At 43.7% G+C, this 18,733-nt stretch overlaps 1 protein-coding gene across 1 annotated transcript in view; it reads left to right on the top strand.

Moving 5' to 3' along the window:
- The window catches only part of T265_01005 (hypothetical protein), a gene marked incomplete at both ends in the record, with an annotated part of 81,123 nt that overhangs the window by 28,500 nt on the left and 33,890 nt on the right, over nucleotides 1-18,733 (top strand). The window contains 4 exons of the mRNA XM_009164920.1: nucleotides 1,543-1,730; nucleotides 5,661-5,765; nucleotides 9,354-9,791; nucleotides 15,828-16,164. Coding sequence (XP_009163184.1) covers nucleotides 1,543-1,730; nucleotides 5,661-5,765; nucleotides 9,354-9,791; nucleotides 15,828-16,164 — 1,068 coding nt within the window. The remainder of the gene's footprint in view (nucleotides 1-1,542; nucleotides 1,731-5,660; nucleotides 5,766-9,353; nucleotides 9,792-15,827; nucleotides 16,165-18,733) is intronic.

The raw sequence follows: 18,733 nt of genomic DNA, 5'->3' as shown, positions 1-18,733 counted from the left end.
GGCCATAGTGTCCGAATGGACAGACTGGTTGAAAAAGAACGAACAAACGATCGCAGAAGTGACATTTAGAGGATACGTGTTTTTTTTTTAGTATGCACCAGTGTCGTAGACATCTGCGTGCACTGTTTTCGTGGAAAACTATTTTAACCTCTGTTCGCGGATGTAGCTGACTGGAGCGCACCTAAGCTTTCTTGAGGAGTGGTTTTCAGTTCTTATAGATCCCCTTTGGGGAGACCATTCTGTCGGACTAGAGAAAATGCTAAGCGATACTGCTTGGTTGAAAACCTCAAGTAACGTGTCCCATTGATGCTTAACTGCTTGCTCCATAGTTTTCAGTGACGATTACTAAGGGACGTATAGCTGATCTGGACGGTAGTGCACCGGATGTTAGTTTCTGATGGTACCAATTGAGACATGAGACGGCCTTGTGCAGCACATTCAGCCGAAGACCATCATAAACGTGACATTCAGGTGGATTCAGTTTACTTTCCCGTCAGAACCAAATTCGTGTGCAGAGGAGAGCATTTGACGAATTCCATCCAATTTGGTTTCAAGTAGACCGTAATGTTGACGGAAACTCGGGGAATTTAACTTACCTGATGAGCCTGAGGAAAGACCAAATCCGTCGTGGATGTCGAAGTTTTCAGCAACCTTATGAGTAGTGTGTTATGTCGGAAACAACGTTGTAGTTGGCTGTGGTTTTCCAGCTTTTCATTCACTGTCGAACTTTTTAAGTTTGCTGTACGCTCGCCCTTGTTACTTGAACCGGCTGGTATTACAGCAAACACTTTTTCTTCATATCTGTTGCACAGGGAATGCAAAAGCCAGATTGCAACACATTTATTTATTTATTTATTTTCACATGTATTCCCACCCTCTTCGATCTCACTTTTGTATACCAACATGGTGTAACTGTTCCTTGAAAATAGTTGTGCAGTTATTCCATGCTTGTGTTTGGGTGTTGGTGTTGGTAGATGGATTGAACCATACTAGAATCCATGTTGGGTCCGGCTTTTAAGCACGCTTTCCCGGAAAGGTGGGGTAATAACTAAGTGAACTCTAGAGCAGATAGGTTGGATAATGTCTGCTTCCGTTGTACACAAGAGCAAATCTGACGTTCTGCTACTTGGCACAGTTTCAGTGAAAAAGCGAATGTCGAAATCCCGACGAGACAAGATATTCATAAGGCTGCTGAAAACGTTTCGACAGCAGACGCTGTGTTTCGTCCTTGTAGCTCATCTGGTAGGTGCAGTATCCGAGTTGCCACCAACGTTGTATTATGATGGAAGCGAATCGTACGCACTCCGCGGAATACACTCATTTGCTCACTAATTAGGTTTTAACATTCAGTTGAAGAAGGGTCTCATAAACGAGGGATTCAGTTGAATCTCCTGTTGAGAATAAGTTTGATTCGCGAAATGACGATATCCTGTACACGTCCTTCTCTAGTCTTTTATGTCCGGTATTCCTATTTTTGCTTGACTTTTCCAAATTTGGCTTTACATTCTTATCTCGTACATTACAATTATTCGCTTCTTCCAGCCGAGCCGTTGATACAACAAGCCACGTTCAGTTTGATTTTGGCCGAAGCCAAAGAGGCGTTCGCAACCGACTGGTTAACCTATCAGGAACAAGCTGACCAGGAGCTGAGAAGAACAAATGGCCATTTATACCATATTGCAGAATGGCGTCAGAGGCGTATGGGAGAGCTTGAAGAGCAATACTTGCAGGTGAGTCTGTAATCCAAAACAGCGTCTTCCAATTTGAAGCCGAGTCTCTAGGGGACGATAAAGTGAGGTTGGATAGGGACGATTGGTTAGGAGCCTTACAGGTTTGTTTATGGTAAATGTCTGTGGTCACTTTCAGTGGGCGTTCAGTTTATCCGAATGTTGATTCGAGTTTTCATGTGCAGACTATTCAGGGAGCTATCGTACAAGACAACCCACAATATCTGTCGGCTATGGTGGATTTTTGGGCCTTAGTGTTTGAATAGTTGTAAAGAAACTGAGGTTCTTTGGGTTCGTTTACTGATAACGGACTGGTATCCTTTTCGGAGTACACCCACCCAACTCTAAGGATTTTACTCATGACTCCGTTGATAGTGTTCATCATGTAGATAGCCAACACAGTGTCCACTGCAGTCAACATGCTTGTTTACATCCAGTGTGCCATGAGGCGAACTAATGAAGACAGGAGAGCGTTAAGCGTTTGCTAGGCCTTTCCTTGGGGCAATATCTCCTCAGGTCAATCGTGCACTCAATCGTACCTGACAAGGGCTCCGTTTTATACATTCCCTTTTTTGAATGGGGACTTCGCAATAAGATATTACTTCATAACATGCTTAATTGCTCATATCTTGTGTAATTAAGTGGCTTCAAGGAAGTAGTCAGCTCAACAGCCTCAGAACCACTGTTTCATGTTGATTTGTCTGCACAATAATGGAGAGGGTTGAACACCCGAACAACTCAGTTGCTTTTGCACGTCAGTTGTCGCTCTTTTCACTTGTGTTCTAACCACACTGCGGTTAATCAATCAGCTCTGTATTCGCGGACAGTTGACAGACAGATTATGCTCAGTCCTACGCTGTGGCTCAACGCCGAAGTCTGGAGTATGCCGAAAATTCCGAAGCTGTCTAATGACTAGCTGGCTCCTTGAATCAACTCATCTTACTGGATTGTCTCGTTTAACTCGGCGTGATTTGAAGTATACGATGTTGACTGCACAATTTTTCTAGAGGGAATTCCTGTGGTCTTGGTTTTCTGGAGAGAGCACGTCCCACCAAAAAGTGCATGCTGTTGATCGTCTTTGTCAATCGCTATCTTCAGGGTCTCCCAGGGCTTACATCTGGAAACGACCATTGATTAGTGGGAGCACCGGTGTTTGACCTAGCTTTATTGGTACCAGCTGGTAACAGCCCCCGTAATATCAGGCTTTGCTCAGAGCGACCCGGCAAAATTGTGTTGGTCTTTGATTTTCCCAACCTTCGGATTCAGCTTCCGAGTTTATAAAATCGTGTCTAGAATTTGTCTGTTCACCTAATTTCACTAAGAGGCTGTTTCTACAGGACAAATGGTACCATGTGATTAAAAGTGGGATGAAAAATAGCAGTTTCTGCATGACTGACTATGGTATTCACTTGTGTTATTCTTTATCACGTAATTTTTCGGAAATTTTTCGGGCGTTAAAATGTAAGCTTCAGCACTATCCACTGGCGGAAGAACGCATGGAGGAATTATGAGCAGCATCAACGTCGATGGAAGCCAAGCGCTTACCGTAAAACGGCAGCTATCGCATGCGAAGGTAATGAAATGTCAACTCAGAACTACAGGAAATCCGCCGCTTAATTGTGAGTATTAGGCGGAGATCTGTGCCCGTTTCCGGTGGATAGAAAATCGGTGTGGATTGAGGCCAGACAAGTAAGGAAGCAACAATTACCTAAAAAGACAATGAGCTTAAAACACGTGTGATGCAGAATGACAACATACTGGCCAATATCTCTTGGCCACCCAGGACGTTTAAAGACAAAGTTGCGCAACTGATGACTAAAGCAAGCCATAGAGGGATGCAATCAACCTGGAGGAGTTACAGATACACATACACGACTGCCTAAATTCCTCTCCAACAGACAATAATAATAAAAAAAAATAATAATCGTTCATCTGTGACACCCTTCCGGTGGCTAGCTGCCATGCCACTCGGATACTGGGATACTGCCAGGTCGCCCAGGCCTAAACAGGGGAAGTCGAGTGGCAGAGGTCGGGCTGGAACCACGGACCTTCCGATCAGTAAATTCGCACTCTAACCACTTGGTCCGTTTCGCCCCCCTCTCCAACTGTATATAACCAAACGTGGTAACATGTTGCGTAGCGAGTCCAGACTCTGTACAAACGGTTGCATGTAAAATATAGGTTTTGCGCGGATACTTGTTTGTTTTCTTACTGTGCTGATGCCTTCTCAGATTGTTTAACTTGAACCATTCGCCTAGATATCCTTGACAAATTTTAGGGCGGTCGCCAATCGCAATAGTTTAGAAGTAGGTGTGCAACCTAATTACTATCAGTGGGATTTCGAAAAGTAATTTCGACACTTGCAAGACACGGGTTGTGGCATCAGTGGCAGGCGTACGTGCTGCATCGATTGAAGTTTTCACCAAGGATCAAGGTAGACAAGTGGTGGTTGACAGATCGTGTGCGGTCCGCTACAACCCGGTCGAGGACTCCATGGCGCATTACGACTTTCAACTCCGTCAGCTGTTTCTGGGTGTGCGAGGTGTAGAGTGGTTTTCCAGATGATTAACGAGAGAAAACGCGAATGCCTGGAGGAAATGGTGTGGTCCATGTCACGCGGCTGTTGGCAGTCGTGCATCAATATACTTGAGCTATCATAGTCAACCACCCGGATTGCAGCGACTGACAAGCGAAAACGGATCGAGTTGTACACTATGTCAGAAACCCAAGTTTCTTCTTCGCAGTGGACGGAAACCATAGCAGCAGGGGAGCAACAGATTGTTGTCTTGAAAGTATGATGACTTGGCTCCAGGTTTCAGGCTTACTGAAGGCCCAGTTCCGAAGCCCGTAAGTGGCCAACGAAATGGCCGAAAGGTTTAATCGCGCTGTGAAAGAATGGCTCCAAGACAAACAGGGAACTTGTGAAGAGTATTTTTCTAACCTAGGCATGGAACATTCCACAATGCAGGTTACCCCACCTGACTTAGTTTACGCTCTAAGGCCTAGAACATAAAGAAGTGTACAGTTGGTTACTTGTGAAAGCTAAGGTGTCCACGTGATGGATGCCTTTTCAATTGACTACGTTCCTACTTCACCAATGATGTCTGACCGGATAGATTCGGAAACCTGGAATCGGTTCGAAATCTCTGAATCTAGTTCCGCATCAGGCCTCCCTCAATCTCCATCAGATTGGCTGGTTTCATTCATCACACTCTGCTACAAATATAAGAAACTAGGTTAATGTTACGTTTCGAAGGTTTCCACGTAGAATTTCAGAAGCGAGGGATGACCCTCTTTTTAAAGGCAACATTTCAACGGATAGAATGACTGTTGTTGCTACTCAGTACAACTGGTTTTAATTGTAAGCTACTCATATCCTTCAAATATTGTGTTCTGTGGTTCGGAAAGTTCCACAACCATACGATCATGGAAAGCCGGATTAGGATCTTATCGTTGAACAATCATCCGAAACTGGACTTTGTGCTTGGGTAATGTTTCTGCCACCTGGTGAGCTGGTTTACATCCACTGGATTGCGGAGATTGTTCATGTTTTGAGGTAAAGATGAACTTCGCTGTCATACCCGACAGAACGTTTTATGGACCTAACTAAAACCCCTTCGCCGGTAGGTTTTTGAATACTTTTCTATGGATACCAAATTGTGGGTTTGATATTTGTGTACCAAAGTTATACCGAAGACTATTGTGACGGTGAAAATTGGAGTGATTCAACCTCTCCGGTGTCGGCAATCCTGGGAAACTGTTTATTTGGATGTCATCTTACTGTAAGCAAGTTGGCACAAGCTGGCGGCGTTTAACCACGATGTTTAACCACGAGGCTGACTCGTCGACAAATATTTGTTATACATTGCATCCAGGTATCTAGGTATGTTGTAACCTACACTTTAAAATCTTTGCATTCCTTGTGTTTTTCAGGCGCATAAATATGACATACACGAAATGGTTCTGTCCAAGTGCATGCAGAGTGGCCTTGAGCAACATGCCTTCTTCATCAGCCGGGATTTGACCTTTCTTCGTGACGTAAGTCGCAGATCCTTTCAGTTATCTATCGCCTCGTCTAATTTGTTCTAATGAGCTCTGTTCTCACACTGCGATTCCCTTGCATATTTCCGTGATTTCCGTGAAAACTTTGTGTGGCCTCGTACCATACTTTGCTGTCTCGCGACCCAGGTCAACTTGTTCCATGTGCACTCAGCGAACAGTTACCTATGTTTTCAAGAGGTTTTTGAGTGATTCGTGTCTGAATGCTCTGGGTCACCATCAATTTGGTCAAAGGGAATCAATCGAGTGGCTTTTATGTTATTCAACGAGTTTGTTCTCTTCTTAGGTCTTCGCTATTTGTCTCCGGCTGTTGATACCACTTCGTTCGCTTGCTTTGTATTCAATTTCCACCACAATCTCCTCGCGGCATACTTTCGATGCATTCCAATGTACAGAGTTCCGCTAGGCTTTTACCCAGCCTGGTCTCGTCAGTTTGCATACCTCCAACTGACATGGTTTTCTGAATTCTCATAAAGAAAGCCTGTCGCGTGACGAGCATGCATGTAGAAAATTTTGACTCATAATTTTGCCAATGGTTTTTCCACTAACGCATCGGGTGATTATTCATATGGAGGACCTTGGGGCTTCACCTCTTACAGCACATTCGTCTAACACAGTCATTGATGGAGTACTTATTATTAGGATCAAAAGTTTTCTGCATTGTTTATTCCTGCCTTATGAGGAACGTCTGCCTCTTGAGAAAACGCATGTTGAGATGCATCGTTTATTTCGAACCTTACCTATTCTCCCCTTTCAAAGTGCCGTGTGGCAATTCCCGAGTTCGATTCCCATTGCAACAGGTTTCGAAGTAATATTCTTTCTTTTTCTTTGCACGTGTGGACCGTATGCTGTTTAATTTCAGGCTACTCGTCTTGGGATATTCGGTGCTTGCTGACAGTGATCTGTTCGCCTTAACAGAAATCATGCAAGACATAACACGCGAGATAGCTCAAGTGGTTAGAGCGCGATTTTCTGACCAATTCCCGAGTTCGATTCCCATTGCAACAGGTTTCGAAGTAATATTCTTTCTTTTTCTTTGCACGTGTGGACCGTATGCTGTTTAATTTCAGGCTACTCGTCTTGGGATATTCGGTGCTTGCTGACAGTGATCTGTTCGCCTTAACAGAAATCATGCAAGACATAACACGCGAGATAGCTCAAGTGGTTAGAGCGCGAATTTACTGACCGGAAGGTCCGTGGTTCGAACCCGACCTCTGCCTCTCGACTTCCCCTGTCCAGGCTTGGGCAACCTGGCAGTATCCCAGCCCTCGTGCCTCCTTCGTGTGGCATGGTAGCTAGGAACCGAAGGGGTGGTACAGCTTAGCCATTTTTTTTAAAACCCAATGGTCCCAGAGGCCAGCTGAATTACCCTCCAGGTAGGTTCTGTGATATCACAAATGATAAATGATTCAGCTGTGATTTAGTTGGATCTCCATTAAAAATCCAATTAGTGTGCATGTGCGTGTGTTTCGCGAACTGAGTACAGTTTAAGTTCAAGTAAAATATAAAACTGATGGACTGTGCCCAGCTGATGAGCCCCAGGAAGAATGAAATCGGTCGCGTGCTGTCGAAAAGTGTTGTCGAAGAGTTCCGTCAATAAAATGTTTTGCACTCAGCTTATTCTTCATCATTCCCCTTAATATTGATTGTTTCTATACCCGGTATTCATCCAGAGAAACTATTGCTGGAGTGTGATTTAACAATTAAGTATTTTTATCGATTACTCATGTACTTCTGTCAGTCAGCCTTAGTGATCATTAGTGTCATCAGCCTTAGTGACGCGATATTCTACACGTTTTTTTAGTTGCGTAAACTCTCCATTTACCCACTACGCAACTGGCGCACAGTAGGGGTAAACTCGCCTAACTGTTCGTTTTAATTTATATCCTATCGTCGGTTATCGGGAGGTGTCAGAAATGGATTGCTGTGTTTATGAAGACTGTTGACAACGAAAGCAGGCCACACTCCAAGGAGACCTGTACTTCTGACGGTGATCATCTTGCGTCACAATCTACTCAGTTGACGGATCGCTTATCTGTTGCTGCCAATTTTGCACTCATTCACGTAGTTTCCTAAACAAATTGTGTCTAACGGATGAGCTCTTCAGAGTAGCACTGTTAGTTGTTACCATTTTTAAAAATTTATACCCTTATCAAAATCAGATCGAAACATGCTCCTGTGATGAAAGAAACTCGTCGAAGCTCAAAGATAACCGGTAGACACACGAACAAGTAAACTGTGAATCTTGGGATCGATGATGCTGACGCCACTCAAGGAAGGCTGATAGTCAAGTAATCTCTTTTCCATTCCAATAGTTTCGTAGCCCTGGAGCTAAGTTACATCGTGTGATGACCTCACACACATTTTACATTTGATTTTCAGTGAGTATGCGGATACCAATAGATGCCCGCATCTCGTATGGTCTCTTCAGTAGCGAGACAAATGGCTAGATAAACGGTTTCTGGAGGTAAATAGGGATAGGAACTACGGAGGTACAACCAACCTGATGGCCTATGACCAGTATTAGGGCTGTGCATGCGGGCTAGTGACGTCAGTGATCAATCCGCAGTCCGGCCACCCGATTTCGTAGTTTGTTGTCGAAAATGCTCCGTTCTGTTCATCGACATGTAAACATCTATCTGTATAAATAGTCTTGACGGTATCACAAGGCTTGTGAGTTGACTGGTGGTGTGAATAACGAAAATTGCAATGATGTAAGTTCACCTGATCGATGTGCCGCCTTGCAAAAACTAGCCAACCAGCGTATAACCCCTGAACAGCTACGTAACTGGGTGGAACCTAACCATGGGGGATTCGAACTAGTAGTGAAGCCGACAACTCTTTTGCATTGAATGTTATGGTGTAGACGATTGCTTGTATGGGAAATTTCACCGTAGAATCTTTGAGACCCTGGGAACTTATTTGGTCAGAAGGGTATCAGCGACCGCATAATACAAAACAAGAGACAAACATCATGAGAGTGTTACTCATACTGGATACATCATCACCATCATCAACAGCAATATAAAAGTAGTACACATTGACGTTTTGCTGGCGTACAACCATGTGGGAGCATTCTAGAGAACACGGTAAAGGACTCCAAATACTGATATATTTTGTGGTTGACAATTCGAACCAATACTGATTTGATTTAGCTCCTAGAACAGAGACTGAGACACGAGTTTAGGCACCTGAACGTGACTAGCAGTAACTAGCTAAAACAGACTAAAATGACGCAACAAGTTACCTTATCTTCCAATGTGTGGAAGATCGTCTGGACGGCAAAGTTGATACATGCACATCTTGTTGAGGGTACTTCTGTGCAGTATTTTGGGAACAACTCTCACTGATTTTATGAGTTGTCCAGTTTTTGATAGATTTCAGTAAGTCAGCGATGATTTACTTTCAACAGGACGATTGAAACGTACGGAGAATGACTCATCCACCTTTGAATTCCGTGTCTTCACTTTTCTGATCTTTTCCATATGACACATTTCAAACATTATTTGCGAAATTTCGTTTAATCCTTATCAATACGTGCCAACTTGTAGCCATTTCATCTTCCAGCGTGAACGGCTGCTTCGAGATCAGCTGCAGAAAAGCGCCAGCTTCCCTGACACCCAGTTTATATTCCGTGTGCCAGCACAACTTCTTCGGCACTGGCGGGTCTACCGTAGGGTCGTTTCGTACACAACAAGTTACGAAATGGTGGACACTGTGCTCCTCAGTCGACGACCTTCGAGAAACGAGCCAGTACCACCGATCAAGCGATCGATCAAATGCGCTGCTGCTCGCGATCCATCTTACGAGTTGATCAATGTACCACACGCGCGAAAACCACCTCGAACGGATCAGGAGTTCGGTCCTCAGGATTTTGAAGTGCATACTGCTAGCCCCAAGCGGGTGTTCCGTGAAGTCGACGTGTCCTACTTAGATATAGATGGGGACGACGAAGCTGGACTCGTTTCTAAGCCTTTACTTACAAGCACTGATACGGAGAATAAGGTAGGTTGATCTAAAATGCGGTTGCTTTCTGTTTAATCAAGCTTTTTAGCTCTCTTTAGGTTTTTTTCAGACTGTTACCTGAATAATGACGTCCAGCGTACCATGACGGCACCAGTTTGAGTGTTGCTTGTTTTGGAAACCACTGGTGTTTTGTTTTGCATTTTCCATTTCGAGCACATAAACCTTACTGGTTCCGCATATTTCAATATTTGTCCAAACAATGGCTTGTTCTGCTGTCGTTCAACCGGATCTTCGAACCAGCTGAGTGAACCGATTTCAAACTCACACAACCATTTTACGGACCAGGGTTATTTGTTTATACAACTTTGGAACAATCGAATGCATTCGTACCTGCTGGATGCTGCTTTCAATATTTTGTTACGAATCAGGCTCTTGGCGTTCTTTTAATAGTGTACTGAGTGAACCGATTTCAATACTCGATCGTCCGCGAGTATCTTTGAAATACAGGAATGACCTTTCCACTTCCGATATGTATGAGTTTATGCCATCGGATGAACTGAGAATGTAACCAGGTGAGATAGGCTACCCTCACTGCAAGGATATCAAAAGTTTAGACATCTTGTAAGGTCGTTGCGCACAACCGAATTTTATTTCGGCGCTACCTGTTCCTTTTAAAATGAAATGTCTCAGCTATGAGAGCACTCTTCACGTCACATAAGCTTGTATCTCTCTGAAATAGTGAGGGCGCTGCTTTTGATTGTTCACCAAGGTTTGACTTCCAGTTTCAACGTTCAGTTCTCGTTTGCTGCGTTAACTGCTTTCAAAATTTTTGTTTTTAGCGCGTGTTCCACCTAGATAACAAGGCGCAATTTTCCAACTGAGAAAATGATTTATCGTTCAAATCAACTCTGAACTTTGCGATCAGTTCTGTCTGTACTTGGGTGATGTGACAATATTTCACTCTTCTTGTTTGATTTGACAGTCGTACGCTGGGCGGTCGGACAGTTGGACAGTTAATTCTATTTTCCGCTAACCTATCTGTTGAGAATGTTCTTGTATCCCAGGTGCCTTATTATCTTTTATGATTCAAAGTTTGCGCGTACCAAATGAACCTGGTGGCATGGAGAAACCAGACCTATTTTGATTCTTATTTTGTGACTTATTAATATAATGCTCTTTTAGTCACCAGTTCGGCGAAAATATCGACAAATCTGCACCGTCAATGATTAATATAAGTGGGGTACTGTGAGTTAGGTGTGAATGAGTGCGTTACGGAATTTCGCACATCGGTTGGTCAGAGTCATCAGTATTTTCCTTAAAGAATGGGTACTGATCAGGATTAGTGTTAGCCACAGATTTAGTTGGTTTCTTTTTCTGCTCTACCAATGCTCTAGTCGTCGACGTATCCGGAATTCGTGGTTCAGTCCTCTTTGGTTTACAAAGTCTCAACCCGATATTTTATGTGGCGGTGGTTAGTCTTCCTGGTGTGTACCTACTCGTGGCTCTTGCGGTTCGGCCAGATGTTCCTTGTAAGTTCACTGTTTTTTACTCCCTGTTTCATCCATTTGTTCAATTTCTTGACTAGGCTTGTACTTGGGCTGCAGTCATACTTGTTCAAAGTCGCCTTAACATCCGCAGGTTGCAGATTGTACGAGGGCTTGGATACTGCCAGGTTGCCCAAGCCTAGACAGTCGAGAGGCAGTGGTCGGGTTCGAACCACTGACCTTCCGATCAGTAAATTCGCGCTCTAACCACTTGGGCCATCTCGCCCCATCTCAACTTAACATGCTATCAGTTTGGACTATGTTAACGAATGACAGAAATTTGCGCGTTTGTGAACTGCTGTTTTCGCAAGCTGCAGGACAACCGGTGTCACCCGCGAGTATACTGGCTGGTACTGGACGTTGTCATCATCCGAAAGCATCCTCTCGGGAAGAGTCACACGTAGATTGTTGCACAATGAAAACATAGTCGTGTTAACCGTCGATATTGAGCTATGGTGGGTATAAATGAAAATATGCTGCGTCAGTGAAATGATGACTTTGATACAAGACTTGTCGATGTGGCATTTCCTTGGTAGCCAAACTGCTGTATTTGATCAACGAAGGACTACATATATTCTCAGGGTTTCTATACACAACTGAGAACTAGCACGCGAAACTTCGGACGTGATGTCTCCTGATTTGTTGGTAATCGCGGGAGCGCTCCTTAGGCCATTTACAACACAATGTTTGTACAAAGTCGCCCCGCGAGATAATGTATCGAAGGAAGAGNATCAGTAAATTCGCGCTCTAACCACTTGGACCATCTCGCCCCATCTCAACTTAACATGCTATCAGTTTGGACTATGTTAACGAATGACAGAAATTTGCGCGTTTGTGAACTGCTGTTTTCGCAAGCTGCAGGACAACCGGTGTCACCCGCGAGTATACTGGCTGGTACTGGACGTTGTCATCATCCAAAAGCATCCTCTCGGGAAGAGTCACACGTAGATTGTTGCACAATGAAAACATAGTCGTGTTAACCGTCGATATTGAGCTATGGTGGGTATAAATGAAAATATGCTGCGTCAGTGAAATGATGACTTTGATACAAGACTTGTCGATGTGGCATTTCCTTCGTAGCCAAACTGCTGTATTTGATCAACGAAGGACTACATATATTCTCAGGGTTTCTATACACAACTGAGAACTAGCACGCGAAACTTCGGACGTGATGTCTCCTGATTTGTTGGTAATCGCGGGAGCGCTCCTTAGGCCATTTACAACACAATGTTTGTACAAAGTCGCCCCGCGAGATAATGTATCCGAAGGAAGAGCGTGCTTTCAGGAAGGGAGAAGAGTGGAAGAGGGGAATTCTGCTATCTCGAAATTACACGCAATGCTGGGTGCTCGAAAGCGTGGTTCTAACAAACGCAGCCCACTTGTGTAGCTAGACAATAGTCATAAGCCTACCCGTGCCACTTCTTTGGGTTATGTGAAGGTCCATTAGAGCAACTATTAACGGGTATCCAGTCAGGCAAGGAATCTCCCACCCCGTGACTTAGGACTATAGTAACCCTTGCACATGCTACCACAGAAGCCTTTGGATCGCCAGAGGCGCACAGCCGAGAGCACTGTAACGGCTAGAGTCCGCGCTTGCGCCGGTACAATGGAGAAGGTAAGGTTGTGCAACCAACTAGTCAATCTTGATAAGATCAAACAACACTGCGATGCAAATTAGAACAGGGTCAATCAGAGCGAGGTAAGAAACTACTGAAAAAGAAGGCTTTGGGATAACTAATCAACTCCATGGAACGCAGATCATAACAAAGTAAATATCACAAACAGACCAACGGATTTACGAAATACGCTGTCGCCCAAATAATCAAACACTTTAGACTTCAGCGGTAGCCTGTTTTCGATTACCCACCTTGCTGCATACAGCAAGTAAGGCGATCTGCCTGATGGCACCACACGACGATCGATGTTGTATGAGTTCAGTTGTATGTGTGGAATTCATTGTTTGTTCATGGGTTAGGATACCTCAGGATGCCCACGCCTACACAAGAGGACGATTAGGGTGCCCAACCAAAACCTTTGGCTCAAAAGCCTGACCGCAACGCAGCTGCGTTTGGCTGGAAATGTAAGTACATTGCGCCCCCTTGTTGAGCCCCAAGAAGGGCGAAACCGTCGTGGGCTGCTTATGAGTAGTACATTACAAATAAGTACATTGCCATTTTTACGGAACACGTCGCCCTACATTTTCGAATCCCCAACCTGAAGGGTCAGGAAGCTTTGTTCGTCAGACAACCAATGGCTAACCTGCTATGAGTCTCTGTCGCACGGACACGCCCGAGTATAGCTCAACGGGCCGCGGAGATAGACTAGCGGTTACACGAAGGTAAAGTCCAGCGTCCTCTGCTCTGACCTCACACCTGGGCCTCAGACGTTATCTTTCCTGCTCATCCAAGTCATACACTCTGAACAGTCGCCGATGCAATTTACACATGTAATCTACTTAGCGTTTGGCAGAGTAAAATAGGAGATACTGCTGCATGTGCCTTGTGGCTAGAAGGTGCACTATCCATTACGGCGTTGGTTGGGCAAATGCCTGAGCTACTGAAAAAATTTTGCTGCCGGCCGTTGCCACATAGGACTGCGGCGCTGTTCCTGTTAGGTCTTTTTCTCCTTTCTAATTTAATCAATCACTGGCCGAATGTTTCATCTTCTATTTTGCAACTCCCCGGTGGTTCTTATAGATAGAGAAAAACGTCTTCACCCGCTAATCGAGCACGTTTGTCTTTTTCAAAACACTGCACCAACTTGTGTGCAAAAAACTGACACAGACTTCTCTAACTAGCCATTTCACCGTAGGCAGAAACATTGATCATACTTTAACATCTGTCATCCTTCTTTTTTTTTACCGAAACCCATCCTTTCTCGAATTTGCTGATGCCACTGTTTGTACGTTTTGTGAAATTTAAGTTATCTTGAACTCTGTTTCATACCAATTGATGTTTTTCTTTCACTTGGCTGACCTATGTGTCATAAAGCCATTTTTCCGGTTGTCATAATCCTAAGCACCTGTCAGATTCAGCTCCGGTTTCCTGTTTTCGTGCATAGATCACTATTCCCTTCCGTTCGGCGTTCAGCTTGACGGCTCTTGTCAGACCTGGTCCAATTTACCTGCGGCTAGAACTGGATCAAGCAACGGTCAGTTGTCTTTTCCCGTTTTACTGCTTTTCATCTGAGTTTAACGCGCACTATAGCTCAGACATCATCCAGTTTGTTCGAACAGTTTAGAAACGTGTGTAGATCTATAATAGATCACTTGGTTGCCGTAAAGTCCAATTCACTCTGACTAAGCTTCAATACATATTGAGACATAACTTGAATGTCAGTCATTACAAAATTAGTGTTCTGGGATATCTAACTTGTCGTCGTTGTTTTAGTGCACTCTGACTCATTTGTTTTCAAGCTCAATCCTATTTAATTACCCGATGCATGCGTTGCGATCCATTTGTTCAAACTGCCTTCCCATTTCCAGTTCATTTAAATTCGATTTGTTCTCACTTCTACTGTCTCCCCTTCGTTTGCCACATTATTAAATTCTGTTCAGTTTTGCCCATCTTTTCGCCTGGATGAAAGGGTATCGACCGAATCTGGGTTGTTTATGTGTAACTGTGGACGAAGTGCGTTGCTTGAAAGTATGCACAAACACGTAGCTCCAGAATAAAATCCGATCTTCTTTCAGAGTTGATGTTTTGTTCTTGTTCTACGAGGTATCCTTTTTTCTTCTTTGTATAACTCTGTCAGTTAAATAGAAATACCTATAGGTTGCATATTATCGGTCCACTATTATTGGGAATCCGTTCTTTTCCAATGCCCTGGATAGTGTTCCAGAGGCCCACTTCTTTGTGGATAGTATGAGAAGATTTGGGAATTTTACCAATGGAGATTTTGTCCTCTAAGTGAAACCAGCCGAAAAGCGCTGTACAGCTGTTTCATCCTTATCGGGATAGTCATAAAATTTGGGAATTTTACCAATGGAGATTTTGTCCTCTAAGTGAAACCAGCCGAAAAGCGCTGTACAGCTGTTTCATCCTTATCGGGAATAGTCATAAACTATACACTGCTCCTTGGCTTTTCGACATAGATTGACTACGGTTACAGGATGAAATCTCCATTTCTTCCCTCGTTAGTCTTGGCGGATTCGAGCATCTTTTCGGGAACTAAAGCAACAGGTTCCCTCACATATTCTTGCCATAGTTGTGATATTTCAACTGAAACATGAACGGCCTGCACCTTCCTTACCGCAGCTGCGATCGAATCACGGCTTCGTAGCACATGTGAGACAATGTTTGTTTTTGTGGTGCTTGACAGTTCACGTTTATTCGGATGCTACATACGTGTGTTCGTTCTGAGGAAACCTCAAAACAGGGACCGTCAGAAATGGTGACGTTTGTGTGTAGAACGGAATGGGTTCGCAACGCTCCTCGGGAGACTTGTTAACATATTTGGTTGCGATTTATCGGCAAGCTACTATGTATCCGCTGGTTTCCTGATTCCTCATGCATTTCCATATACCATCCAGGGTTACCTTTTCTACAACAAATCATTCTATCAAGACACCATCATAAGTCGGATCATTCGTATTTGGCGAAATATCCGTGCATCCCGACGGGCGTTCGATGCAACTCCGTCCAAAGGTCTTCTGGATAAAGCTGCTGCTCGTCCACTACACCGGATTTGGTCCTACTTGTTTCGTGGTTTCTTCTCCACCCTGTTAATCTTGGTGATTTGGCCCCCATTGTGTTTACTCGTGTCTTCATTCTCAATCCTTTTGGGTCTGACTTTGCCGCTGACGGTTCCACTGATCAGCTTGCTGTTGCATTTTTCGGGTGTGCTCTTTTGGGATGCCTACAAACCCGGTAAGACTTGTTGGTCATCTTCTGGTGTGTGCGTGTTCCAAGCTCATTATAAATAATCACCAATGTTTCGGGAGTTCGGTTCATGTGCGACGTATGTCACTAATCTACGGAATTAAAATTACAAAACGAAACGAAAGTTGAATAACTCAATGAATCATCATTTTTTCAGCACATTCCTACCGTGGTATTCACGGGGGTCTAAATTCCACCGAGTTTCTCAAACCTTCACATGACCAGCTGAGATACTTGGGATCGAGTCATGCATCTACACGATCTACAGTAGTAAACGCTTATCCTCATGTCGCTAACTAAGTCGCCAATCATCAGCTATCTGATTCCTGAATTTCGTGGTATCGGTATATCATCACAAACCAAACTAAACGAAAACGAACGTAGTATACTGTCATATATTGCTTTTCACTTTGGTCTATCTAGCTCATCTGACGTGTGTATATTCACGTTTCAGTATTACTCGGAGGAATTGCACCTCGGGATATCACCCCTCCATCTGTAATCAAATCGATGGTTTATGTGTGGCTAATTCTCCTACTAACTTATGTACTCGTCTTTCATAGAGTCCGTTCCTAAAGTGGAGTAGTGTTTATGTAGTCGGATTTTATTCGGAACAGAACGATGCGTCCTACGAATTATTCAAGCGTTACTTACTGGTTATCGGTTATTGATTTACGTTTTGCGTCGTGGTTCATTGCTCTCTTAACGGGCTGATTCATCTTATGAATGGACTAGCTGTAATAACTAGCCCAACCGTAGAATTTCGTACAGTTTATGAGGAAAATGCAACGACTTTAAAGTGGTGTAGTTCTGTCGTTGTCGGAGATCTGTGATTGACGGAAAACCCTGAGCATTTTGTCATAGTAATCTGTGTTGGGTTTTTCCCCTGTCTAGGCTTTGGCAGCCTGGCAGTATCCCAGCCCTCGTGCTTCCTTCGGGTGGCATGGCAGCTAGGCACCGGAAGGGTGCTACAGCTGAACGCTTTCTGGGTTTTTCATCACATGTTTGCCTCCCTGAAACGGAATCGCACATTTGACCCATCCCCGAGGGTATCTTTGTTGAATTACCGTGTTTAATGGACGATTTTTTCCAATGTTATCCAGATTATTTTTGAAATCACCTCTGCTGTTCCGAGCGATTTTATTCATTCGTTTCCTCTAGAAGTGCTTGTGGTAGGGTTAGTGGACACCGACGGTCCCGAAAACGTATTAGATAAATAAAGTCATTCAGTTGTAACCGAATTTCGGTGCTCAGCTGCCATGCCACCAGAAGGAAGCACGAGGGCTGGGATGCTATAAGGTTGTCCAAGCCTAGACATAATAAGTCGAGATGCAGAGGTTGGATTCGAATCACGGACCTTCCGCTCAGGAAATTCGCGCTCTATCCACAGCCATCCGGCCCTCTGAGAATAAGTTATTGGAAGTGGCGAACTCCATTTCGGAAAATTGTACCAGGCAACTATGGGTATGCGAAATGAAGCATGTGGCTTTACGCGTTTGTGTTGTGAACGCTAAACACGTGCTACATTATACATAATAATGTGCATATTTGTTTAAGGAGGTTTCCCATCCAAAATTGCACTTGTATTTTAACCGGTTAGAGTAGTCTAGCCCCAGTCTTGCGCTAACTATAGGGTGTTCGCTCGGATCAGAACGAATTGACAGAAGTGCAAAGTTAGGCAGGTTACAGAAGAAACACTTAAATAAGGCACTATTGAGAAATATTGAGACAAAGAGAAACTAGTTGACTCATCGTTGTTCTTACTTTGGATCACGGTAATAGGATTTCTTGATCGAAAGGATTCTCTTTGCACGATCCGAGTTTCGTGTTTGATTGACAATCTCTTTTGATACGAACACTGTTCGCTTACTGACCTCTTTTGAAATGATGTTTGCACACAGGCAAGAACAGTTAACACACGTTGGGTCAGTATACTTGTTTGTCACCTTGAACACGCTGTCCGATGCTTCAAAAATGCCGTCTTCATAGTGCGTAGTGACTGGGAAATGCTCAGAGATCCATTCTGATAAATGCCAAGTTATATGCCTTGTTTAATATTTCTACCGTTTAAAGTGAAATCTGTGGTTCTTTGACAGTGGATACTGATGTATACTTTGAAGTCACTGTTTATGGTGATTTCCTTAGTATACCGTACACACGCAAGGGTGAGAGGAAATATTTTACTTAAGCTGCTCACTAAGCGACGAGCTTCCTTTAAAAACTAGGCGGATAACTTCGGCGTTCCAGCTCCCATTATTTTAGAAATATTATCTGCATTACCACTGAAACGTTTTGTTACCCGATTTCACACTGCCATTTGACCCTTGGTGGTCACTGCGAACTGGCTACGCAACTGTTTCGGTTACAAACTACTTGGGGTACTTTGAAGTAGTGTAATAATACTGGGTGGAAGATTGGATAAACGACCGAGGTTGGCTTACTGGGAATACATTATATACATTATATATATACATTATATATATATATACATTATATATATACATTATATATATATATAAAATAGCGTGTCAAATACGGACAGATATATATACATACA

This window comes from Opisthorchis viverrini (genome assembly GCF_000715545.1).
Source record: "Opisthorchis viverrini unplaced genomic scaffold opera_v5_10, whole genome shotgun sequence".
In the NCBI taxonomy this organism is placed as follows: Eukaryota; Metazoa; Platyhelminthes; class Trematoda; order Opisthorchiida; family Opisthorchiidae; genus Opisthorchis; species Opisthorchis viverrini.
Note: the sequence above shows the minus strand (reverse complement) of the source record. Positions and strands in the feature narration are given on the sequence as shown.